We start from the raw sequence: 27,432 nt of genomic DNA on the forward strand, positions 1-27,432 counted from the left end.
TGTGACGATTTGAAAATAAATTTTCTCAACCATAATAAAATTAATGCACTTATTTTAGCGTTAATAAGTCATTGGGATGTCGCCCTCCTCCCCTTTCCCTACTCATTACAGACAATTCGGTTCTCTCTTTCCCTCCCTCCCCCCCTTCTGAAGAAAGACGAGTGGACAAGGGAGCACTGCCCCCTACGGCTCTTCCACCTTTTTATGGCCATTTTTGCGTCAAGTTACGTCACCGTGTACCACTGAGAACGAAGTCATCGCTGCCAAGTTTACGCATACGTGGCAATGCGGTTCATTATCAAATTCTTGAGAGGACCTCTCCCCTTATCTTGGTGGTCAATTATAATGAAATTTTACTTGTAGTGGTATGAATTTTCTAAAATCTAAAGTTGAATTTCGCACCGAGTTCTCATTGTAAAGTGTGAGGACATGCTGCAGAGACTTGGCAGCAATGATGATCATCGATGACGTCATGGGGTACATGATTCGAAAGGACACCCTTCCCTTCCATACATCATTCGAATGTCGATGTCGAATTTGTCGAAGTGACCGAAAGAAGCAGAGTTTGATGATCGAGTTTACTATTTATATTGGCTTATTTTGCGGTTTTACATAAATATAATTGTTCATAATTAGTCATGATTAATGTGTTCTGTTTATTGACTCACCAGTTGAATGTGTAGTGGAATTTACCTCCACTCCTAACTTAAAATGGCCAAAACGTACGACTATTTATTTAAATTATTGCTCATCGGTGATTCAGGTGTCGGAAAAACTTGCGTATTATTTCGATTTTCCGAAGATGCATTCAATTCTACGTTCATCTCCACAATCGGTATGTTTGCTGTTTCTTTCATACTTCCCGAATCGGTCATTTCCCGAGACTGTTTTTTTCCGACTTTCTTTGTCTGTTTTGAGGTTACCTTCCCTAGTTGTCTTCTGTAAGGAAACTGACAGACTCGATTACCCACTCATTTGCACCTGAAACTCCATCCAATGTAGGATTCCATCAGCTGAATCAAAATATGCTGGGGCATGAAATTGAACTTCTTTTTCACCGGACTTAAATCTCATCCACTAGCCTGATGTCATCATTTGTAACTCACTGCTGCGGCGCGCTATTTATTTTCCCGTTTTGTTTACTTTTGCTACGTCCCAAAGTTGCAATGTCCACACAACTTACAAAGCTTTGTTCTATGTAATAAACTCCTTAAAGTTATTATAATGTACCTCAAAATCCCTGAGAAGCTAAAGTTGCATGAAATTCTACTGTTTGTTCCCATTTTTTATTGTTGACTAGCCAATGTCAAAATGAGTGCCTCTATGATACGTTAAGTGAGTTTAAGTCAGCTGAAGAGACATATATCCTGCCAGAATGCTTTTGCACGTACTTACCCACCAAATTCAGGATGTATGTAAACATGACCAGTCAAAGTTAAGACTCTTTTCTTGCCAGTGATTGTGGAGTTAGCGTCTAAGTATTAGTGAAGTTAGGGTTTTAAGTAATATCTGACTGTGCATTTTGCTCCTGAAAAAGCTCATTATTTCCGGTATAATTTTCTGCTCAATTTAAAGAGCAAATAGTTTCATCTAGAAAATACTCTTCAGGTCGGAGAAATTGCCTCATGATAGTATCTGTGTCAACATCAATGGTTCCTTCATACAGGTCATTGAAGTTTTAACTGACTCTAGACCCTTCGTGTGTTGTTGCGAATAATGCATCTGTAAAGGCTGTCAGGTTTCTCAAAGGATGTAAGCAGACTTTGAAATACTCCTCCCCAATCAAAAGAGGGCCACAAATCTGCCCATTTCATGCAAATGACGAGCTTGATTAGAACTCAAATCTTTATGTCCTTAGAATGTAATGTTTCAAAATATTCCATCTTTGCAACTGCTTCCTATAATTAATATAGTCTCACTATCCTTTTTATGTTCCAGGAATTGATTTCAAGATTAGAACCATTGATATGGATGGGAAAAAAATCAAACTGCAGATTTGGTAAGTTTGTAAGGAAATATCTAATCATTGAGGACAATAATAGAAAAAAGGTCAGGAGAGGTCCAAACCATGAATGGGTTTGTTGCAAGCAAGATATACAGCTTACTGATGTCACTTATTAGGAGAATATTTGCTCGAAAATCATTTTGGGCACATCAAAGAAGTCTGAAATTCACTCTTCAGCACATAATCTGTGTAGTTTGTTCCACGCTTTTCTGAGTTTACCGTGTATGAGAGTAGTTTTTCTTGGTGGTCGGTAGTCAGGATTGCCTAATCTTAATAAACGAGCAAACTCTCAAACTGTTATAAACCCTCCTTGCAAAATATTTCAATTGATTCAAAGCTTTTGTTCTTGCAAAATGAAGGAAAAAAAAACGAAACAAATTCTTGAAAACAAATGAAATCATATGAAATCATACAATTGCAAAAGTTACTTAATCGATTATTTACTTTGGGTAGTTTGTTCTTGCTCCTCTTCCTGTGCAAACCTGACCGCTGGCCACCAAAAAAAACTGCCTGCAGATGGAGGAAACTTGGAAAAGTGTGTTACAAATTCAGCAGATTGCGCAAAGGAGCGGATTTCAGACCTATTTGATGTGTGATTTTCGAGCGAATTAGTGATTTTTGAAAAGTGTATTCAGTTGGAGGTATCTCTTGCTTGCAACAGACCCATTAAATAGACTAGGATAGGAATCATTGTTGAGGCTTTAGTTTTCAGTTAAATGATAAGTAAATATTTATCGACACACACTAATTTTCCTCACTCTTTAACCAAATCATTGCCCTCCCCCCCTCCAGTCAGTTTGATAAGCAGGTCCCTGCTCTGAAACTTAACTCAAACTGTTTTTGGTTCTGAATGTCTTATCCATTCTTAACTGTAGCTTGTTACAAAGCCTCTCAAGCTTCTAGGCTTCAACTGATTTTTTCTGCCTCTGCTCTGTTGACTGCACTCAGTTTTAATTGTTTCAGCCTGTAAAATATTGTGAAGCAAAGATGAGCTGTTTTTAAATTGACCGATTTTAATTATGTAGTATTGTAAAGACTACTCTGAATTATAATTTTCAATGTTGTCTGTGAAACAGCGCTTTGTCTACCTAAAGTTTAATGGTTTTATCTTCTTTCTTTTTTCCCATTTTGTACTGAAATCTAATTGCAACTTTTCCTTATTACAGGGACACAGCAGGTCAGGAACGTTTTAGAACAATCACAACAGCATATTACAGAGGAGCAATGGGCATTATGTTAGTGTACGATATCACCAATGAAAAAAGCTTTGACAATATAAAGAATTGGATTCGTAATATCGAAGAAAATGCATCTGCCGATGTGGAGAAGATGCTACTGGGAAATAAATGTGAACTTGAGGACAGAAGAGCGGTAAGCTTTTTTAGCTATTAACTGTTGTTTTCAACAGTTTCTCATTTTTTAACACATTGTATGTTAAGGAGTTTCTTTTTTATGTCAGTATAATGTATGAGCAAAGAAGCGAACTTCCGGTAACAGTTAAAAATCTGAAACCCGGTTAAAGTTTGCATGTCGCCAGAAGCAGGTTGCTGTCACATAGTTGATGTCAACTTGCCATCAGATCTAAGCAGTTGGCGTCAGTATCTGATGTTGATTTGACCATATCCACCCCATGAGCCTAGCATGGTACCAGAGAAACTCCTCTGTTCAGTGCTCATGAGCCTAGTTTGGTAAGAATAGTGTTGAAATTAATTTTTAATTCCTTGCAACTTGCTCCTAATTTTTTTCGGTTGGTTGGCTGATATGTTTGGTTGGTACAAATCTCTGTACAAAAATCAGGAAAATTTGGGTTACCATTTGTTCAAATATACATTTATAAAGAAATACTGTAACAAAACAAAAAATTACAGCCCAGAAGAATTTTAAGATACATCACACTATTTACATAAAAATTAATGAGGACAAGATCTATAAGAAGTCATCAGTATATCACAAACATAAGTTGGCTGGTGGTTCTGAGCTGTCAGTGTAGAACTGGCAAAGCTCAACTCAGATGGCTCAAAGCTGTCTCTTTAAATCAACGAGTTAACCCATTGCTACGTTCTCTTTAAGCTCATGTTGTCATATTTCCAGTGAGATGGTCAGTTAAAAGAATGTTTAATTTATCTGTCAACAGGTTTCTAAAGAAAGAGGAGAACAGTTAGCTATTGAGTATGGCATCAAATTTATGGAAATTAGTGCAAAAAATTCTATTAATGTTGAAGAAGCTTTTTTCACATTAGCAAGGGATATCAGAACTAAAACTGAGAAAAAATTGGTGAGTTTTTCCTTCCTTCTTATCTTTTTCCATTTATAATATTAAGTATCTGTAATTCCAAAAAATAATTATTTGACCTTCTTCATTGTATCATGGTTCTCTACAGCCAGGAAGTCTCTTAATTTTTCCTGCAAAATTTTAGCCTTATCTAGCCTGAGAAATTGGTCCAACTGAGGCTGAAGTCTTGTTTGGAGTTTTTTGTACAGAAACACTGAAAAGTGATTGCTTGGCAATTGAATCGGTGAGTTACAAAAGGGCTCAAGGGCCAAAAATGAGAATACAAAAAAAATGGTGATAACCGTTTTAATTGACCCCTTACAAATCTCAGAGCTCTGAAATATCAGAACGATGAATTAATTAATCACATTATCAATTAATCTGCATTTTAAAATAGGTTGGTTCTTACAGTTTCTACTGTTTTTTTTCTTCGTATTTTTATATCTGGAGCTTGAGCCCTTTTGTAACTGACCAATTTACTTAGTTGACGAGTGGTGCATATGTTACGTGAAAGGTACAAGTAACTGTAGTCAAGAATGAATTTTGTTACAAAATCCAAGGTGAAACGAGTCATATCAAGAATCTTAATTTGCAGAGGAAAGGTAGGGTAGTGCAATGCGCCAATCTTATTGGAAACTGAATCATTATTATTGGCTGGGACTTATTCACACAAATGTTACATTAGAGGTCAAGCCTCCCAAATGAAACAATTGCCTACAAATAATCTAAGAATAAAAAACACTACCACTTTTTAAACACGGCAGAGTAATAATTAATGAATGTCATTGCCATTGATTGGAACAATCATGCTTAGAATGCAGCTCTGAGAAGATGTAAAAATTAATCAGACTTCAAACGTTTTGGAGAACCCTAAAGAAGTCTAATATTTTAAGGGGGAAAAATGCTCTCATTTTTTATTTTTTAAATATAAAAGTGATACCTTTGTATAATTTTCATACAGACAAGACAAAAATTTGACCGTAAAAGCCCAATAAATTTTATAGCTTTAGAAATACTTTCAGGCGAATTGAAGTTTTTTTCCATCAATCTCGCTGTGAGCTGCCTGCTGTTGAAATTGAAGTACTTAAAAACTGAAGTTTTGGGTACAGCTTTTCTGGTGCTCATTTATTACTTTTTGCAAACTGTTTTTCTTTTCATTTTCATTTCTAATCCATTCTCCTTTTTATATTTTTGCTGTCAATTTTTTTCTGGATTTCTAATCATCATTGCAGAAGGTATACATACTTTTTCATTACTACCCATTTTTCGGGTTTTGAAATTAACTTTTGTCAGCTTGTGTGTATGTGTGTGCCAAATTTTGGTAGTTTTACACTCACTTTAGAAATCCTGCCCCTTTTTTCCTTTTTTGATCTGTTTACTTCACTGTGGTGAGTTCTCGTATGTCTCAGGAATTTGTCTTTTGGTGTTCATCCAGTGTGACTTTTAAATTTCTCAAATATTGATATTTATTTTGAAATCTTAGCATGTGTGACATGGTATTGAAACTGTTATTAAGGAAAAAACATTGTAATAGAAAAATAATTTTCATGCACAATCATAGTCCCATTCTTTTGAAGGTAAATGAAGCTTGTAATTCAGTTTCAGGCCCTGGAATAGACCATCGCCAATATCATTCAAATTAGGCGAGTCGAGTTAGTTCACCATTATAAGATTCTTATTTGAAAATCGGTCGATTTTTAATCATCCAAACGATTTCTAAGAATCTTTTGGATGATTAGTGGAGATTTGACAAAGATTGGAGGTTTCTTCCTGTAAAATTTTCCACGCTGACGCTTCTAAGTCCGTTTGCTCAAAACTTCATTTTTCCACTCACTGCTCTCTTCGCTATCATGGCAGAGCAATCCTCAGGTTCATTCAAAGGCTCATTTTAAAGATTTCCATTCCCCCTCTCCCCCTTGAATCTCAGTGATGACCATGTTTTTCACTATATTAGTTGATGCAAGAGTGTCGCCAGACCATCCTCTCAAGTAAATTTAAAGAAGTGCTAAGAAAATTGTCTTAAAATTATTTTAAAAATATCATATTTTCAAGTTTATAAAAAAGAAGAAGAAAATCGCCATCGTGCAATGAACTGAAATATTGAAAAAAAGAAAAACATATTAGAGTTACATTTTTACTGTTTAAAAACTAAAATGAAACTAAACTTCTTCAACTGAAACTTGGATCATAAAGTTTTTAGAATGTTTTCTTATCCCATATCTTATTGCATGGCTTAAATTTTAAACCATCTTTGTTCTCGTATGTATCTAGTTGTTTCCAAAATTTTAAATCCTATTCATGTATCATCTCTTATGGCATTCCATTTGGTCGTTCGAATTTAGATTTTAAATGCGTTGATAATTTGAAAAAATGGGCTATTAGGTTTATGAAGAAGCCTCTGCTACAATATATAGTAGCTTTGATTTCCTCAATAACGAAATGAAATATACTTCCTGAAAAGTTCAGTTCAAAGCCTTCTAATTAAAAGCAAGATAGCAATTGCGTAAACCACCATTTCATTCTCCACTTAAAGTAGAGAGGAAAGAGCAGAAGTAAAAGGAAACAATAGATTTCATGTGGAGTATGTTTTTTTTTTCTCTTATTGGTGTATTTGATATAGCGCTAAATACCTTTCCTTTTTTTGTTTTTTTTTTGTTTTTTTTGTTTTGTTTACCCTAACACATCCCAATGCCTACTGATGATGACATCTAGAAGTGGAAGTAGGAAATCATACAACATGATTGTAGTGTTTCATAATTCTACTTGTACTTAATTGTTTTAGAGAAAACTAACTGGATAACATTTTTGCATGGGATTCTCAGAGAAAATATATGTCATGATAAAAATATCAAGCAAAATTTCACAAATTAAGAATTGATGGCTTTTCTGTGATATAATTAAATGGAGCAAAAAGTTCGTAACAAATACAGCTGAGGGACACATCATCTAGTTCTATCAGTGATACTGAATATCGCATCTTCGACCACCTCCTCCCCACTCAGGCAGCTGAAATTGGGGCTAACTTCCTTCATAAGGGAGAGTTTAAATTCAAACTGAAACTGTCTCAATTCTTCTCAATTATTTGTGGGTAAAATATAACATCTGTTTGTAAATCCAAAGGCTTAAATAATATAACAAATGCATGTGTTTTCCTTTCTTGCAGGAGGCTTCCAATCCTTCTAAAGGCAACCATCAGTTGAAAGCAACTGAGCCCTCTAAAAAACAGCCCAACTGGCTCCAGCGCTGCTCTCTCATCTGACATTGTTCGTTTCTTACTTACTTGTCTCTGTTTACTTTTTTTTAAATGTTTATTGCGTCTTTACTGTCTAAGAGAGGAAACAAATATGTCAAATTAATATTTGTTCATGACTTCACTTTCAACGTGAAGATCACTCAGCAAAATTCTGACAATATCAATCGCTATCAATGTACATAGTAAGGAGAGGAGGAGAAAGGATGTTTTTAGTCGATAAATAAGTCATCGGGAAGCTATGTACATTAAGTGCAAACTAGTAATTGCGTGTAACTTTTCAAGGTTAATTTTAACCTAAATTTTTGATCGGCTGTAAGTTCCAGCTTCAGGGAGCATTTTTTATTACGCTCCAAATTTTTCCCACTTTGCTTTTTGACTCTCGGGATTTTTGTCCACATCGAATCTTTTCTGCTTTGAAGCATAAGTGAAAGTGTCAATGAGAATATTATCGAAGTATCAAAGGTCAGAGAAATCTGAGGAGAGTGGAAGAACAAGAGATAATGAATTTTTTAATATATTAAGAAACAGTGGATTGGCAGGTATTTCTTTTGTGTTGACAAATAATAATAGCCCTTATTTGTATCATCACAGTGCCACCAATTAAGGGGCAAAATTGGCATAGCAAATTCATGGGTCAGAGGGACATGCTGGAGAGTATGCTCTGATTTTCAACACCTGTTAATTAGGAAAAAGTAGTGAGGTCTGTTTGAATGTCAAGGCTCTGTGTCCTGTGTTGATGTAGGCATAGCCCCTCTAAAAGATTGATGATAAATGTTGTACACAGCGTTACTGCATACTGGGCTTTTTCAGTTTCAGTTTGATTGGTAATGTACGCAAAAGAATCAATGCAAACATATGCATTACTAATTGAAACCATGGTGTGCACTAATATATAAATGACGTTAACCAAATTGATTTTCAAAGGTTGGTACTTTTATTAATGTTGGCTAGAGAAACACAGTGTTTTGACAGATCTTGTCACTTTTTCCCAATCTTTAAATTTCATCCATCAAAAAAAATTTAGTAACCAGCTCCACTGACCCAGGAAAAACAAGATGGAGGGAAGCAACCCAAGTAGGGCCTTCTCTCTTTGCTCCTCTGAACTAGTAGAGTGTCTTACATCCATTATAGGGTTGTGCAGGGTGTCTAGCAACCGGGGAAATCGGAAAACGTCAGGGATTTTTTTTTGTGTCAGGGAATCCGCAAAAATTTTGCATGTCAGGGAATTTTACTTTACAAGCAATTTTCGTGCTAGGGAAATCGAAAAAACAAGGATTTCTCGCGAATTTTAATCAGAGACTTCTACCAGAATTTCTGCTGATGTCTTTTAAATTTTAAACATGAGGAAAAATATCTCGCATAAGTTTCGACTCCATGTATTTTGCTCTATTTATTACATTGTATTCCTAAAACATGAAAAAATTCTTACTTACATCTAATCTGTTCAATTGTGTCGAAAAATTAGGAATGGGAAATGTCAGGAAATTCTTTTTTCTGTCTGTCAGGGAATTTTAAATTTTTCCGCAGTTTTTTTTTACCGTTTTTGTGGGGGAAATCAGGGAAATGTCAGGGAATTTTTTTCACAAGATTGCCAGACACCCTGTTGCGACTCATATGTAATTTTTCCAACTTAGAATCCATGTTTTTGGGACCTTCATCACTTAATGTGTCACGATTTCCTGCCAAGAAAGTGTTGCATTTATTATTCACTTGAAGAGTCTTCCTCTAAGTTTTCATCCGCTTTGTTGAGTTTCAATGTATACTTAATCTTCCCAAGCATGAGATTCGCAATGAAAAGTTAGGATATGCTTTGATAATTCTTAAAGATAAATCTCTAACTTCTTGAAAATGTTGGGGAGGAAATTACTCCCCTCAATCCTTGTTTATAGATAGATTTTTCTGTTTGATTGTTAGTGGAATGTTATACTCTCCCAATGCGGTGTTAGTCACCCTTAAAAATAATATATTTATGTGAGTCTGCGTTGACTTGCTAGATTTTGGGTCTGCTTCTTTCCCTGTTTCTCAACGGCAAACTAATGAGATTTCAAATCACAGTGAATCATATACGCATAATTTTCGATGTTGATTGAATTTTGTGAACAAATTCAATTATCAACTTTTTTTATTTTATTCATTTATTTTTATATTCATTGTAATATTTATCAGTTATGTTGTATAAAATATTTTCTCTTGTGTACTTTAATTCAGTGAATACTTCAGCACAAACCTCCAAACAATTATAGGAATATTCATTATTGCAAATGAAAATTTGCTGTTATTTTGCAAACTAAGCCTAATTTTCCTTCCTTTTTTACTCTCAAATAATTATATTTTGAGCTGTAAGTTGAATCTCTGTTTTTTATCATGAATAAAATAAAAGAAATACATCCTCTTTCTCATTTTGGAGTTTGTTTTTCCTACTATCCAGGCCCGCCACATTCCATCTCGGGCCCTGGTACCAGTTTTAAGGTCCAGGTCCCAAGCACGGGGGGGGGGGGGGGGGTCCGAGGGGCATCCCCCGAGAAATTTTAGAATTTATACGACTAATCGGATGCATTTTGAAGCTTTCATAAAGAATTTTTCCATCAATTTCTGCGGAAAAATTTCTTTTTTTTTATACTTTCCGCACAAAATACTTGCGAATTGTTGCATTCAAAACATCTGGAAAATTTTTATTTTTTTTTTGGGGGGGGGGGGCATATGATACTATTTTCAGTTCTAAGAGGGCCAGGCGCCCCTGGACTCCCCCTTCGTTTGTCTATGGCAAGGGAGTTGAGCCATGACCCATTGAAGTCGAGGATGCCCAGACTAGAGACTTCTAGCATCTGACGACGGAAGAAAATGAAACGCAGTTACTAAAAATATCCCTCCGTATTGAAAATCTTGAAAATAGATAGAAATTTTCCAAGAAGTATACTTCTTTGAAAATTTAAGAAGAATTCTACAGTGCCCCAGTTTCTGAAAATCTATTCACCTTTTGCAAAATTTTCAGGGTAAATTTTTCACTTTTTCTTACAAAACAAGGGTTGCATGTGAATTCGTAGTGCTTTTTCACGGGTAACACGGGTCCCCTCCGGGGCATGGGCCCCGGTACCAGGGACCCGGTATCCCCCCCTTGTGGCGGGCCTGCCTTCATGCACGCTGGGCTTGTCGATTTCCTCTGAAATTTTTGCAGTGGTGAATGCATAGCTGAAGTGCGCTTCAGCTAGAATTGTATTTAGCAAATGGGTGGTTTTTCTACGAGGATTAAAGATAAACAAATGGCACAGAATATAACAAAAGAATATGAACTATGCAAAACGATAATCCGAGTATCAGAACTTGGCTGTTTCGAAAACGCCTTCAATTGAGGCGTGATACCTCACGCATTCCGGAGAGTTCAAATAGTTGTATCATTGCGCCGTAAGAATGTGACGGAAGATTTAAATGGAGATAGCCTCCATGCACGCTGGGCGTGTCGATTTCCTTAGACATTTTTGAGCTGGCGAATGCATAGCTGAAGTGCGCTCCAGCTAGAATTGTATTTAGCAAATGGGTGGTATTTCTACGAGGATTAAAAATAAACAAGGGCACGGAATATAAGAAAAGAATATGAACTATGCAAAACGATAATCCGGGTATCGGATCTTGGCTGATTTGAAAACGCCTTCAAACGCGGCGTGATACCTCACGCATTCCGGAGAGTTCAAATAGTTGAATCATTGCGGCGTAAGAATGTGACGGAAGATTGCAATTGAAATAGCCTTCGTGCACGCTGGCCTTTTCGATTTCCGTTAACATTTTTGCAGTCATGAATGCGCTTAAGTGCGCTTCAGCTAGAATTGTATCTAGCAAATGGGTGGTTTTTATAGGAGGATTATAATTAAACATGTGGTTAGAAATGGAAACAAAATAATATGAACACGCAAGACGATAGTCCGGGTATCGGAACTTGGCTGTTTTGAAAACGCCTTCAAATGCGGCGTGATACCTCACGCATTCCGGAGAGTTCAAATAGTTGTATCATTGCGCCGTAAGAATGTGACGGAAGATTTAAATGGAGATAGCCTCCATGCACGCTGGGCGTGTCGATTTCCTTTGAAATTTTTGAGCTGGCTAATGCATAGCTGAAGTGCGCTCCAGCTAGAATTGTATTTAGCAAATGGGTGGTTTTTCTACGAGGATTAAAGATAAACAAATGGCACGGAATATAACAAAAGAATATGAACTATGCAAAACGATAATCCGAGTATCAGAACTTGGCTGTTTCGAAAACGCCTTCAATTGAGGCGTGATACCTCACGCATTCCGGAGAGTTCAAATAGTTGAATCATTGCGGCGTAAGAATGTGACGGAAGATTGCAATTGAAATAGCCTTCGTGCACGCTGGCCTTTTCGATTTCCGTTAACATTTTTGCAGTCATGAATGCGCTTAAGTGCGCTTCAGCTAGAATTGTATCTAGCAAATGGGTGGTTTTTATAGGAGGATTATAATTAAACATGTGGTTAGAAATGGAAACAAAATAATATGAACACGCAAGACGATAGTCCGGGTATCGGAACTTGGCTGTTTTGAAAACGCCTTCAAATGCGGCGTGATACCTCACGCTTTCCGGAGAGTTCAAATAGTTGTATCATTGCGCCGTAAGAATGTGACGGAAGATTACAATTGACATAGCCTTCATGCACGCTGGGCTTGTCGATTTCCGTTAACATTTTTGCAGTCATGAATGCGCTTAAGTGCGCTTCAGCTAGAATTGCATTTAGTAAATGGGTGGTTTTTATAGAAGGATTATAATTACACAAGTGGTTTGAAATGGAAACAAAATAATATGAACACGCAAAACGATAATCCGAGTATCGGAACTTGGCTGTTTTGAAAACGCCTTCAAATGCGGCGTGATACCTCAAGCTTCCGGAGAGTTCAAATAGTTGTATCATTGCGCCGTAAGAATGTGACGGAAGATTACAATTGGACTACATTTTGCAAATTGGAACTATAAATTCTAGCCCGGTTTAAAAACAACGCATGTGCCATTAGTTTCCCTCTGCACATAAGTATTTTTTCAGATGAGCCAGAATTTATAGCTCCAAATTGCAAAATGCAGTCCAATTGAAATAGCCTTCATGCACGCTGGGCCAGTCGATTTCCTTATTGACATTTTTGAGCTGGTGAATGCATAGCTGAAGAGCACTCCAGCTAGAATTGTATTTAGCAAATGAGTGGTTTTTTTACGAGGATTAAAAATATACGAGTGGTACGGAATATAACAAAAGAATATGAACTGTACATAACGATAATCCGGGTATCGGAACTTTGCTGATTTGAAAACGCCTTCCAATGCGGCGTGATACCTTACGCATTCCGGAGAGTTCAAATAGTTGTATCATTGCGCCTTAGAAATGCGACGGAAGATTACAATTGAAATAGCCTTCATTCACGCTGGCCTTTTCGATTTCCGGTAACATTTTTGCAGTCATAAATGCGCTTAAGTGCGCTTCAGCTAGAATTGTATTTAGCAAATGGGTGGTTTTTATAGGTGGATTATAATTAAACATGTGGTTAGAAATGGAAACAAAATTATATGAACACGCAAGACGTTCATCCGGGTATCGGAACATGGCTGTTTTGAAAACGCCTTCAAATGCGAAAGAATGTGACGGAAGATTGCACTTGAAATAGCCTTCATGCACGGTGGCCTTTTCGATTTTATCGAGGATAATCGGTCAGATGTGATGCTCCTGGCGATTTTATCATTTATCGCCGATAAAATCGCAAGATAATGCGATTTTTCCGTCGAGAAATGCTACTTGGGTTATGCTGTCAGTGAGGAGTGTTGCTCAGATTCAGGAGAAAAGTTAAAAAAAGGCCCGATTACGTCTCTCGTCTTCGGCTGTGTTTCGCACGTAGCTCATGAAGTACCATAAAGTTTATAAGACCTACAGAACGAACACAACATGGGAATAGAGCAAGGAAAATACGCGCATTGATGACGGTCCAGAGATACAACCATTCGTGCTTGATGGATGTCCGTGTTGCGTGCGCAAAATTGAAGTCGTGATGCTGCGAGACGTGAGCTCGCATAATGCTCCGCTCCATGTATGTGGCTAGGAAGGTGTCGCTTCGATTCGGGAAAAGATTAAAAAATGATGCTGGATTACCCACCTCTTACCTTCGGCCGTGTTGCTCACGTAGCCCTTTGAAGCACCACTACAAATAAGACAAACGGAACCAACAAAACATGGAAACTGAGCCAGGGAAAGGACTCGCGTTGAGACGGCGCAGAGATACAACTCTTCGTACTTGATGGATGCCCGTGTTGCGTGCGCAAAATTGAAGGCGCGATGGTGCGAGGCGTGAACGCACGATGCTCCGCTCCATGATGCCAATCAGGTGCATGTCGCTCAGATTCCATAGACAAGTTTGTGAATCCAGAGAGAGTTGGGTCAATTTGATCCGGTTTAAGATTTCTACGAGCACTTAGTTGTCACAAATAAAAAAAAAAACTGGCACTCGATTTTGTCTTTTTTTTCAATTTGATATTCGATTTTTATTGCATTGCAACGTCCTCTGTCTTTTATCGCCTGCGTTAACCAGTAATAAAAGCGAAGACATTTTATTTTATTAATTAATAGTTAGAAAATCCAAAAATCAATTTTCGGTGCTCACTTTGTCTTCCCCCACAGCAAGCGAAGTATTAATTGCAATCCATAGATAAAGCTAAGTACAAAAAGACAAAGAGAAAATGAAGCAATCCTATTGGTTGAAACGGGCGATTGTTGTACAAATTAAACAAGGGAGGGGGGGGGGGTGATGAACTAACTATAGTTATATGTATGGTCTCTCGTGAGTTTGTGTTAGTCTATTACTTACCTCCTTGGTGCGTTGCAACCAAACGCTTCCACCAACAGGATCGCTCTATTTTCTGGCGACTTCTTAGTCTATCAATCTCAATAATCAGCCCTCAGGTTGGTTGGTATACCTACGCACTGTATTCTCTCAACAGCACGGCGACGCCTCTTGTTTTCTCTCTAAGTACTACTCGGCTACTGAAATTAGTATCTTTTGTCTTCTGTTAAAAAATAAGTAGGCAAACTATGCTTGGAGAACGCGTCACGCGCAAAGTAGCCTACTTTAAGTAGGTAATCGCGAAAGCGATCAAAAGTATGAGGTCATCGCTGAGGTGCCAAGAAAGAACGCCGAATGAAACTTTAGACATTGCCAAGTTTCCTTCGTTAAAAACCGAATTTACCACACAAATTGTGGTATTTTCCCCGGAAAAAATTTAGAAAAGTTTGTGCGCAATTTAATCTAAAATACCTGAAAATTCAAAGGAAAAATATGCATGAATGTCGTCAAAAACACGTGTTTTATCGAGGGAATTTCGGCAGCTCTTGAATGTTCTTACGGCGTTCTCCCTCAGCACGGCAGATCGCGTCTTACAATTAGTTTTCCTTTTCAACCTGGTGACTTCCGTTCATACGCTGCTTTTTCGAGAGGAAATGTGTCGGCCTTTGTGTTTCAGCCTTGAAACTTTTTGATCGATCAAAAACTGAGGCAGTAGGTGTTGCATAAGGACAGCAGAGTTTCAGAGAGGTGGGGCTGGGGAGAGGGGGTTATTGTATACGCATCCAGGCAATTCCTCATGATCAGTCGCAATAATCGACTGTTTTTGAAACCGTCTCCTACAACGGCTTATCATTAGGGATGTTTTCAAGTCGGCAAGTTTTCTTCGTAGTATTTGCATGAAATCATTTATGAAGTCAACAAATACCTACCTAATGTGAAGCCTTAATATTTTGACATTTATTGATCGTAAAATTAGAAAAACGCAGTACCTATTCCAATCGCGCGGTGTTCAAAAGTTCCTCATTTAGTGCACAGGTTTAGAATCGGAAGTTAGTGGAGGGGAGAGGGGTTTACTGAGATCTTCCTAAAATTGAGGTAAGTGGAAGAAGAGTATGGAGCACGGAAATGATTTTTTTTTTTAGAAAATCGTGTTTGAAGTTTCGAAACATTATCAATCTAAGCATGGCGTTTGAGTGTAGTAACGAATGTATTTTTACGTGTACAGGACACGCGTGTACATCTGACGCCTTCAATCTTACGTGATGCATCTAATCATGCACTTAGGTCCGTATTGTTTGCTTCTGCATTATTGTTTTCGGGTTTCTTTTATTGCCGACGCGTCGTGTCTCTGTCGAGCGCCATGATTATAATACTGTTCCAAAGGGAGAAAAAGAGAATCCATGTTACGCGAGTTTCAAGCCTTTATTTTTCAATGAAATGCGGAGTTGTTCTTGAGATTCAAGCTTAAACGAAATAATAGTGCGAGAATAAGTTATAAACGACAAGAGGCGGGGAGCTGAGTTGTGAGGAAAAGTTTTAATGAAGAAAAGACTGAAGATTTAAAAAATGAGAAAATGAAAAAAAAATTGCTTTTCCTGATGTAGTACGACTACTCGTCTTCTTGAAATAGGGGTCGGTACCGAATCCGACATTTAAGGTTTTGCTGAGAAAGTACTGAAAGAAAAAATTATTGAACGTTACTTACTTCACAAATATGGTCGGAGAATTGTAGTAAATAAAAGGAGGGTAATTATAGCTTCCTCTACTTTTTTCAAATTATGCGAGTTCCCGATTGCGAGAAAAATTCCGGAAACGCTGTATAAGAATATTATTGAGTTAAACGAAAATGGCTTCAAATTTTCCTCTAAATTTCTTCGTAAATTTTCTAAGAAGTTCAAAGTAAACTACTGAAGATGGTCAGTATGAGTAGAACAGTTGAATACCGCTTAATACCAAAAACTTAGACATTTTTCCGGCACTGTTGCCACTTTTCGAAATTGTTCAGTCCAAAAGCATCATAATATCGTTAATAATGCGCTTTACGACTTGAAACTTTGCCCCAGATCGAGAATATTAGGAAGAAAAAACAACTTAATCGGCCCGAAACGCTAACAAAGAAAAAACTTAAAACGGGACTAAGGCCGCAAATAATAAAAAGAAACACATAAAATAAAATAAGAAACCCGGGACGTTTCGCAGGGATCACACCCGCATTTTCAACCGGCAAAACAAGAAAATTAAAAGAAGGACACTATGAGCCTCGCCCTGCGAAACGTCCTGGGTTTCTTATTTTATTTTACGTGTTTCTTTTTATTATTTGCGGCCTTAGTCCCGTTTTAAGTTTTTTCTTTGTTAATACTAGGAAGCATGTAACATCGACGATTGAATTTTGGTGTTTTTTTACCCCGACCCAAACCATTTTTTCGCTTTACTTAAGTTTCCTCCGTGGGGGCCACATTTTATCTGACTCCATCACGATTCATGACACCACAAAAAATCCTCTCCAAAATCGACAACCCTGTTTTTCGCGGCCGAATTCACGTGCAGTGGCCATGGTCGATGAATGAGGGGTGAGGAGGGGAGTAATAGAGCCGCTGTTACAATGAAGAGGAGATGGTTAATCATGCAACTGAGTCGTCCGTCAAGTCCCAGTGGCACGGCATGCTTTGCGATATATCGATAGATCTGCTAATTTAAACTCATGAAAAAGAATCGATAAACAGGGTGCTCGCAACTAACACCTCAATCATCGATTCTTTACCATAGCTTCAAATGGGGAAATATCGATAATCGACCATTCAAGCCTCGCCACTGTCAAGCCCGTCTTTTGTATTCTGTTTTCTTTGACGTCACACAGGAAAACAAGTCATACCTCTGCTCCCAGTTCGCAATGTTCTCGTGAAAAAGTGCTGCGGCGCATAGAATTTCTGACGTCAGTGGTTCAAGTGCGAGATTTGTGAGAACGATTTCCGCCCATAAATTTTCACCAGAATACCCGTTATGAGGTACGATACATATGAGTTTTGGTCTCTCAGCGTCCTTTAGTGGTATCATTTCGACATGAAAAATTGACCATTAATTTGGAAAGTTCTTCTGTAAATTTGGTGAGTAAGTAAATGCATACAGATTAGCACTCATTAATTTTTCGCTCCAATATAACAATGTGTTGTTGGACCGCATTTTAATTCAGGCAGAAATTACTAACCAAACCCTAATTGAAATTAAAGCAAGAGAAGAAGGTGCAAGCAGCAAAGAACCTGCAAAACTCGAGCCAATCAGACTGAATTGGACGCATTTCTGTCAAACGAAACTATATGTCATTTTTCTTTGCCTGTTAAAGAATCTGTTCACTCAAGTAGAAATATAATTAAAAAAATATCGATTCATTTCCTTCCAAACGTCAAAAGGAAATAAACTAAATTTTGAAAACAGAGGGAGATTTGATGCAAGTTTTTTTTTTTTTTTTTTTTTTTTTTTTTTTTTTTTTTTAAATCCATTCTTATCATCACTTCATTTGCTGTCCTTATGCCATGAATTAATGAAGTATAAGTCATAGCATTATTCGATTTTCACAAAAACCTTTGAATAAAAGCCAAGTTTCGCCTTAATTATCTTTTTTTGTCTACTCAAAAATTATGCGTGTCATAGGATGAGATTGTAAATCAACAAAATATCAAGCAAAATGGTTGGAATTGGCGAATATTCTCCAAATAACCCAAAATTGTACAAAGATGGGAAACCTACTTTAGGTCTAGGCGAATATGAAGAAGCGAGGAAGAAGTTATTGGAGCAGGATCGTAAAGAAAAAAAAGCAGAAGACAAAAAGGTGCGTTTTAAAGTATTATGCATGCGATTATAATCGTGTTTCATGTGGCCACATTCCGATAGTGATTCTTGGACGGCAAGGGGGCAGCCCCTGAGGGTTGGTCTTCTTGGTTGCCAAGTGGCGCAGCCCTTGGGGGTTTCGCTTCTTGGAAGTCAGTTGGGGCAGCTCCTGGGGGTTGGACTTCTTTGATGCCAGGGAGAGCAGCCCCGAAGGTTGGGTTCCTTATATGCCAAAGGGGGCAGCCCCCGAAGTTTTTGCAGAATTTTCTTCGCACAGAGAAGAAAAATCACGGCATTTTTAAAGAATTGCCTTTGAGCAGTTTTCCGTTTAAGAAATAAAGTATAACAGGAAGTCTGCGACGTCGCCAAACGAGTTATGTGATGGCCGACTTACACCGTTGATAACTGCCTGGCAAAGCGGAGAGTATCACCAGGGTTTGAAGGCGCCCCAATCCGAGGTCGTGACTGTGAGGTTCTTCAGGAATGAAACCTTTCCTACGTCAATATGAATCATTCCAATTGAAATTGAACTTCATATTCAATCATTTTCGTTGTCTGTTTACAACCTCTGCTATTTTACAGGCACGAGGCAACCTTCAAGAAAGTTTTAGAGGGCTGAACAAATCAGAGCCCTTAGTGTCCACATTTTCCCTGCAAAGGCACTTTATAAACAAAGAGGGAAGAATAGCAGCAAATTGAATTGCGGCCCGAGAGGCACCCCCTATTTTAGCGAGTCGCATCTGATTGGCTGATCCGCCCGGTGCCCACCTTCTGGGGCTCTTATGGAAATTAACACGGGGTTCATTTTTCATCAAAAATATCTTGAAAACAAGGAACAATTTTTAGGTTAGAAATTTCAAAAATCAATTCTCCAGATTTTTCTGAAGGGATTGATAGGTATACATGCCACTTTCCTCATGCACGTCGAACAGCTCGACCCAGAATTTTGTCTTTTCATGACACCAATAAGTGCCATATTTCAAGTAAAAAAAAAACAAAATTCCACGTCGAACTGTTCTTTCGGTGCGGTTGGGTAAAAAGTGTCTAGTATCATCTAGTAATTTCTTCAGAAAAATCTGGAGAATCAATTTCTGAAATCTCTGAAGCGTAAATCGTCCCTTGATTTTGAGATCCTTCCTATGAAAAATGAACCCCGTGATATTTTTCCACAAGGGCCCCAGAAAAGGGGCACCTGGCGGATCAGCCAATCAGAGATGACTCAAAAAAAGTAGGAGGTTGCCACTCTGCCCGCAATTTTAAATTGCTGCACTTGTTATCTCTTTGTTCATAAACCAAGTGCGATGTGAATAGATATTCGTAAAAGTACTTACCTGATGCTGTCTATTGTAACTTTTTCCACAGGCAAAGAAAAAAAGCAGAAAAGGGGAAACGCCGAAAAAGAAACAAAGAATAAAAGAAACCGCACAAGTGCTAGCAGAAGCAGAGGGGGATCCGAACAAGAGTGATGATGACGAGTCTTCAAGCACACCCAGCTTGGACTCATCAGATGAAGCCCATTCTGATCAAAGAGACGCAATGGAAGACTCTCCTAGTTCATTTTCAAATAAAAACCAACCCTTAACACTTCCCGACCCACCCTGAGTTCTCACAGCTTGATTCCGAAAGTAATAACGTCTAATATTTTGCTTTTTTTACAATTGAGAGGCTCGGAGGTCAAGGCGCATACGTGCAGCTTTTGGAAAACTTTAGATTTTGCCGATTTCAAGTAAATTAAGTGCATCAAGATTACTTAATGCATACCTATTCTGTGAAAAATGCGCTCCCAACTTCCAATTTTTAAGCATCAGAAAGTGAGTTTGAACTTTTTCTCCACTTTCTTTTCGATCCATAAGGATCCGTGTAATTTCGAAACTTCAAACACGCATTTCTCGAAACAGCAAAAACTACTTGTGCGCCTTGTCCTCAAGCCCCATCACACAAAGGTCAATCAATTCGTTGCTCTTCTGACGCCAGAGCGTATAGCTCCCATATTTACGAGATTCCTAAGAAGCAAAGAATTGTATGGTTACTAGGCCCAAACTCAAAAAGCTGCAATACGCCTTTATGTTAGAGGAACGCAAATTAGCTATTTGGATTCATTTAATCAAAAGATGCCTATTAACGTAAGAAGACCATTATAGCTTAACTCCTTTCATGTAAAATACGTTCATTTGTGTGAGGATACAGATCATCACCTTCCGGCCAAAGTATCACAAGCGCCATGCGATGTTTCAAAATTTCCACCGCCATTTTATTTTTTACAGAGAAATTGTTCAACGAAGCTGACCGAAAATTTCACCGAATATTCTTTGTGCTACCGATAAAATTCAATGAAATTTTCAGACAGATTCAACCAACAGTTTCTTCATAAGAAAATAAAATGTCGGTGGAAATTTTGAAACGTCGCATGGCGCTTGTGTTACTTTTGCCGAAAAGTGACGACATTTGAATGCTGTTCAATAGTCCATACCCACTCTCTGCCAATAATTACTGATGTATATTTGGACATTTTGCGGTGATTTTTTAGAAAAATATTCTGATCATTTAAGTTTTTAGATATCCTAATAGAGATGTTGCATGTGTGAGGAATTTGCAATTTGACTATTGATTCTCATGTAAAATTTCGCGAGAAACACGATGGTACCACTGGTTTTCTCTGAAATCAACTCCCAAGCTCAAAAAAAGCTCTCAAGTCGAGGCCAAAATGGAGGGCCCTGGTAAAAATTGGCGATAGGAGCTTTGTTTCAAAATACCATAGGAGTTCTTATAGCCGACTGAAGGAGGTGATAGAAAATCATATAGCTGGCTGTAGAAAGTGGAAAAAATTTTACGGCCGGGCTACACGAAGCGATAAAAAATTATACAGCCGGGCTATAGTTCCTATCGCCGGGCTTTACACTTTATCGCCTGGCTGTTGCTTTTTCCGCCATCGGCTATAAAAGGCTATAAGAAATTGTGTAGAAATTCGTGTGCTTTGTAAAGCCTTAAGTTTGTACGGAATCACCTTAATATTTACAAAACGCACATTATATTTTCCTTTACTACATATTTTGTTTCATCAATTAAAATGAGAATAATCATACAGAGTGTGCAAACATTTCAAAGTCATAAGTTGAAAAAGGCTGACTCCACGAGATTAAATATTAGAGCCTAACCTAACACAAAGCGGAGCGGCGGCGCACTGGCGCCTAAAAACCTAACAGGGATACTTCACGCATTGCGCAATGCGTGAAGTATCCCTGTTGGGTTTGTAGGCGCCAATGCGCGTTTTGCGCTGGCTGCCTGCCCGCCGCGCCTCGCCGCAGCGTACCACGGCGCTTGAAGCAACTATTTCACACCAGAGGTATTGCACAGTATCATACGAAATGGAAGGCGCTCCAATATATTAGGAATGGCAGGCATCCTTCAAAAGTACGGAGCTTTCCTCGCTAAGTAAATCAAGAGACCACGGCCCAAAAAGAGAGCGGTAGTCCAAAATCTCACTAAGTCCTCCTAGTATCCATAATTAGTAACGTTTAGCATACACTTTATCGCCAGGCTGTTGCTTAATCGCCATCGGCTATAAAAGGCTATGAGAAATTGTGTTGCCGGCTATAGAAGCTATTGGCAATCTTACAGCCGGCTGTAGGTCTATGGTTTTTTGAAACACAGATTCTACTGCCAACTTTTACCAGGGGGGATATCCCACGCTATCCTGAGAGTCCACCTGTACATCAAGACAAACTCTCCATGCTAAGATAGAGAGCAAATACATTAGTAGAGTTGCCGTGTTTTCAGTTTTAGAGTCCCCAAATAAAGTGGCAGCCCTGTCAATGTATTTTCTCCCTATCTTTGCGTAGAGAGTTTGTCTTGATGTAGACGTGGACTCTCAGGATAGCGTGAGATATCCCCTCCATTTTGGCCTTAACTTGAGAGCTTTTTTTGAGCTTGGGAGTTGATTTCAGAGAAAACCAGTGGCACCACCGTGTTTCTCGCGAACTTTTACATAAGAATCGATAGTCAAATCGCAAATTCCTCACACATGTAACATCTCCATCGTGTTCGTACTTCAAAAATCATACAGAGATTGGTGTCACAGCTTGCGTGCGCTGCGTAATGTTTCTACACTATATTCTACAAGTATTTTATCATGAACATACATTCGCAGACAATGGTCCATAACGTTTCTGCAAACTGAACTATTTGGCAATTCTGCAGCTGTGCCACACGGTGCACGCAAATTCACAAGTCCGTCACGGTCAACGTGTGTGTGGGTATAACATCCACACTTTCAAGCACGGGTAGTTGCAGCCGCAGTTGCCCGCTACGATTAAGAAAGTTTGAAGCGCCTGCAATTTTGTGCGTATGCAACGCGCACATCCTTCAGTTTTCTGCTCGCGGTGACGGGAATGTGTAATGTTATCGACGTGCTTAATAAAATATATTTCACGTGTGACAGGACACTGCAGGACAGTGTTGTTGAATGATGCGGTTTGCGGAAACGTCATTGGCAAAGATGTGCAGAATTAATACCTTCACGGGAAAATTTTACGAAAGAAATAGTGTGTAGAAACATCACGCACGGGTCGGACTGCATTTTGCAATTTGGAACAATAAATTCTGGCTCACCTGAAAAAACACTTATGTGCATTGGGAAACTAATAGCACATACGTTGTTTTTAAACCGGGCCGGAATTTATAGTTACAGTCCAATTATTAGGTGCTCTGCCTGGAACCTCTGAAATCATTTACAGAAATAATACACTGTGACAGCTAGTGCTAGTAGATACGCAGCCGAGGAAACTGGAGAAACGTGTTTCGTTTTTTAGGGACCAACACTTCATCTACAGGGATTGAGAATTAAGGCTCTGAGCGGGGCATTCGAGGATTGTGGAAGAATACTGAGCCACGTAGGTAACTCGAAAGACATGATTTTGGGGAAAGAATAAAAATTAATTACGCTCCTGATGTTTGAGGGAAGAAAAACTAATTTTTGTATGATAAGGTAACTCCGAATTAAGATTGTGGTAATTCCTGATTTTGTTCTGCAATTTAAAGCGAAAAAAAATAAAGGATAAGAATGGGCGTTCGAGACTTTTCAAGAAGGGATGTACAAATTCCGGAAATATCTTTGTTTTCCTTAGTTTTTTGTAAATTGTACCTTGATGACGGCGCTCATGCAGAAATGCATTGGTATGTAGATTTACCTAAATTAATAAAAATATTGTAATTTCATGCATGTAGGCTAATCATGTCAAATTATCTGCCGTGCTAAGGTGGAACGCCGTATGAGCCATCAGACGTTGCCAAGTTTTCTTCGATAAAAACGGAATTCACTGGGAAAATTGTGAATATTTTTTCCGAAGTTTTCAGAATATTTTGTACGCAATTTAATATGAAATATCTGAAAATTTCAAAGAAAAATATGCATGAATGCCGTCAAAAATAAGTGTTTTATCAAGGGAAATTTGGCAACTCTCGAATGTTTATCCGGCGTCCCTCCTTAGCACGGCAATAATATTAAAAGGCCTTGATAACTGCATTTTTCGATTTTGACGCTTGAGTCTTTTAGAAAGGGGAGGTTTCAGCTGGGGTTTTTTTGAATATTTTCATAGTGGTGGAGGAGCTGAAGCGTTGGGAGCAGGAAAAGTACAAGGAGGAGCTGGACGAGCAAATTCGAGAGAAGGAGAGGCTCCGACGCGAGGCTGAGGAGGCGGAGCAGCGCGAGGAGGAGGAGAGAGACAGGATATTTCGCGAGCAAACCAGGAAACTCCAGGAAGAATACGAGCGAGAGCTCAACTCAAGGAGGTTCTTCGTCTGGCAGGTTATTATCAAATTACCAATAATAAAAAAAAAAAAAAAAAAAAAAAAAAAAAAAAAAAACTCCTGCCAAAAACATCTGCCCGTCCCTCGTTCGGAAAGTCTGGTACCGCCTGTGACTATCGGCATTCAAACCTAGGACCTACGGACCTAAAATCAGACAGGCTGACCACTAGGCCAACTATTGAAATTGATAGACAAACCCATAGACAAAGGAAACGGAGGGAAAAAGGAGCGATCCTTTAGGTGGAGGTGGGTAGTTGCTGATAGAGGTGTGGTGAGTAGGAGACTAATTAAAGGTAACCCATAAGGGACGCGTATAATTGGACCGCGTCAAGCAGAAAGGAACCAAGCCACATCAGCTATTGCCAAATTGAACTGGGTAATTTAATTTTTAACAAGAGAACAGTTTTGCAGATTTTTGTGCAAATTTCAGTAAATTTTCTGCATAGTGTGAAGCAAATTCCTTGAGATTTTCAGAGGAATCCGCACAAATGTTCTCCTGTAAAAATTGAGTTGCCAAGTTAAATTTGGTAATGATTGATGTTACTTGGTTCCTTTTTACCAAACGCGGTTCAATTAGTCCATCATTTTCTCCATAGTCTATAAAATAACCACCCACGTTTCAACCAATAGGATCGTTCCATTGCCCCATGATCTTCTTTTTCTGTCGCTTCGTCCATCAATGTCAATAATCAATTTCCAGGCCGGCAAATCAATGATGAGTCCGCTGTTTCCCTCTTACAGAGACGCAAACGCGCTGAGGTCCTGAAGAAGAGACTGGAACAACTGGAGCGAGAGGACGAGGAGAGGCGGCGGCTGAAGAGACTGGAGAGACAGCGCCGAGGCCGGAGGGCCGTTCTATCCCAGGGGAACATATTCACTGACGACGTGACGTTCACGGACAGGCTCAAAGCGAGATCCCTGTCGCCGTCGTTGCTCTCGTACCCCATCCCGCGGAACCTGTACCCGCACAAGACGGACCCCGTGTACCACCGCTTCACGCCGCCGATCACGCCCAAGCCCTGGCTCCGAGGCGGGCCGGACACCCTCATCATCGACGCCCCGCACGACCTCTCCGTCAAGCCCAAGGTGGGCATCGCTCCTCTCTTGGTCGATCCCAACGCCGTGCCCTTGCCCTTGCCCAAGGTGCATCATAGGTCTCGACGCTTGCAAGAACCCGACTCCGCCAAATCTTACGTAAGTGCTCTCAACTGACCCAAGCAGCATTTTTCAAAGGAAAAATCGCGATTTGTCGCGATTTTGTCGGCGATAAAATCGCTAAGAGAATCAACATCTGAGCGATTATCATTGGCGGATCTAGCAATTTGGCAACGCCGGATTTCCTCCATTTAAACCTATGGAAATGTATCGATTCTTGCAGGGGCCAGGTGCTCCGCCAAGAATCGATTATTTAGCATGAGTTTAAATGGAGGAAATCCAGTGTTGCCAAATTGCTGGATCCGCCTCTGGCGATTATCCTCGATCTTGTTGCAATGAAATCGCGATTTTATCGCCCAGTAATTTATCATGATATTATCGCAACAAAAATCGCGATATATGGCGATTTAATCTCGATTTTATCGACGAAAATTGATCGCGACTATATTGAACAAAAAATTGCGATGCTTAGCGATTTAATCGCCATAAATCGCAATTTTTTATTCGATAATATGCGATAAATTGCCACCGATATAATCGAGATAATCAACCGATAAAATCGCTATTTATCGCGATCACTGTTACTTGGGAGGGGTCCTTCATTGATGGAGCTCTTCCAAGTGTTAGGAATGGGTCAGTTGCGCTGGTCACAGAATCGTGTTTTGATGCTTGATTCTTGCGTATCGATCAGTTGCGCTGGTCACAGAATCGTGTTTTGATGCTTGATTCTAGCGTGTCAATCATTTTCGGTCAACGGTGCTGGCATTGATGTGCCTTGTTTGTTATCAATTTTCTCTCTTTCTCAGATCCCGGCCACCACCGTGTGGGGCTCAGGTTTTTTTTATCGTTTTCTCTTTTAAATTTTTATTGTTTCCGACTGAAAATGATTTAGTTTTTGAGTCGAAACGTCTCGGGTTTTATTAATTGTGTATTTTTAGCCTTGTTATCCCGTTTTTACTCCTTGTTTATTCCACTGTTATCATTGTCTTGGGCTGCTCTTAAAAATTTGTATCTATGCTTGTTTCATGTAGATTAGCTAAAAAAAATAAGACCTGTCCAAACCGCAACTTTCTGCGTTCAATATTAACCGAGATATCGCCCTTTGAAAAGTCGGGTTTCTGACGTCATCCACCGCGGTTATGACATCCTTGGTTTCTTCCACCTTGCTTCCATCCGAGTTTCACTTTGAGTAACCAGTGCAAATATCCGTCACACTGAGCTGATGAGAGCAAGGTGGAAGAAACTAAGGGTGTCACTAGCGCGCGGTGGATGACGTCAAAAACCCGACTTTTCAGAGGGCGATATTACGGTTAATATTCAATTTAGAAAGTTGTGGTTTTGGACAGATCTTATTATTCTTAGCTAATCTACAAGAATCGAACACCCATTAAAACACGATTCTGTGACCAGCGCAACTGACCCATTTGTGTTTTAAGTAAGGATTCCTAATATAAAATTTTGCGAGATACACAATGGTGCCACTGGTTTTCTCTGACACCAACCCCAAAGCTCAAAAAAGCTCTCAAGTTAGGGCCGTAATGAAGGGGATATCCCACGCTACCCTAGGAGTCCACCGCTGTATCGAGACAAACTCTCTATGCAGAGATAGGGAGCAAATACATTAGTAGCGTTGCCGTGTTTTCAGTCTGGAGTCCCCAAACAAAAAGGCAACCATGTTAATGCATTTGCCCCCTATCTCTGCATAGAGAGGAGGGATTTTGGTAAGTTGGCAAAAAAGGATTCTCTTTACCTACGTAAATCCATGAAATATAGATATCAAACTCCGGCGAGACAATCTACATAACCCAGAATCGATCGTTAAACATACATTTAAATGTAGAAAAGTAGTGAAGCCACTTCAAGACAACTGCCGCCTCCTCTTCTTCTAGGATAATTCGTGATTTACTTTCATCTGAAATTCATCAATACTGCTAAGGTTATTTTCATATATAATACACAATATAAATTTACACTGACGAATTAATTTCTATGAATTTGTTTCATTTCAGAAACTAGTGGGGGAATCGAATTCGCCGTATGGATTCCACAGGTCGAAAAGGATTTTGACGCAATTGGGTCAGTTTCGGAAGCAACTTCAGTTCGGAAATAAGTTGAGAAATTTCTGAAAACTAGTGTTTCACTAAGACATAGTGAATCAAGATGCAAAATCTGTTTATTTTTTTCTTTTAAATAATTAAATTCTTCATATTCGTGTTGAATTTTTCGTCATTTATCGTTTCTCGGAACGCCAATTCTCGTGGCTGCTTAACACGTATGGTGAAGGGAAA

General features: G+C 38.9%; 2 protein-coding genes across 7 annotated transcripts; both read left to right on the plus strand.

The window, feature by feature from the left end:
• The first annotated feature begins 502 nt into the window (after positions 1-502).
• Positions 503-9,929, plus strand: Rab8 (RAS oncogene family member Rab8). The gene is made up of 5 exons (XM_019046520.2): positions 503-835; positions 1,939-1,999; positions 3,172-3,376; positions 4,140-4,280; positions 7,441-9,929. Exons 1-5 carry the CDS (start codon positions 712-714, stop codon positions 7,534-7,536), a joined length of 627 nt encoding a protein of 208 aa, XP_018902065.1. The 5' UTR covers positions 503-711; the 3' UTR covers positions 7,537-9,929.
• Positions 9,930-15,134: 5,205 nt separating this feature from the next.
• LOC109033628 (uncharacterized) lies at positions 15,135-27,363 on the plus strand. 6 transcript variants are annotated; one of them, XM_019046330.2, is made up of 7 exons: positions 15,135-15,454; positions 17,217-17,467; positions 18,008-18,185; positions 19,547-19,809; positions 23,779-23,987; positions 24,731-25,183; positions 27,154-27,363. In XM_019046330.2, coding segments are annotated over exons 4-7 (780 nt in total). In that variant the 5' UTR covers positions 15,135-15,454; positions 17,217-17,467; positions 18,008-18,185; positions 19,547-19,808; the 3' UTR covers positions 27,271-27,363. The 6 variants fall into 6 exon arrangements, with proteins under 6 accessions (XP_018901875.2, XP_018901874.2, XP_018901877.2 ...); XM_019046329.2 differs by having other exon boundaries at positions 17,217-17,463; XM_019046332.2 differs by having other exon boundaries at positions 17,217-17,364.
• The last annotated feature ends 69 nt before the right edge of the window (positions 27,364-27,432 follow it).

This window comes from Bemisia tabaci, chromosome 2, assembly GCF_918797505.1.
Source record: "Bemisia tabaci chromosome 2, PGI_BMITA_v3".
NCBI lineage: Eukaryota > Metazoa > Arthropoda > Insecta > Hemiptera > Aleyrodidae > Bemisia > Bemisia tabaci.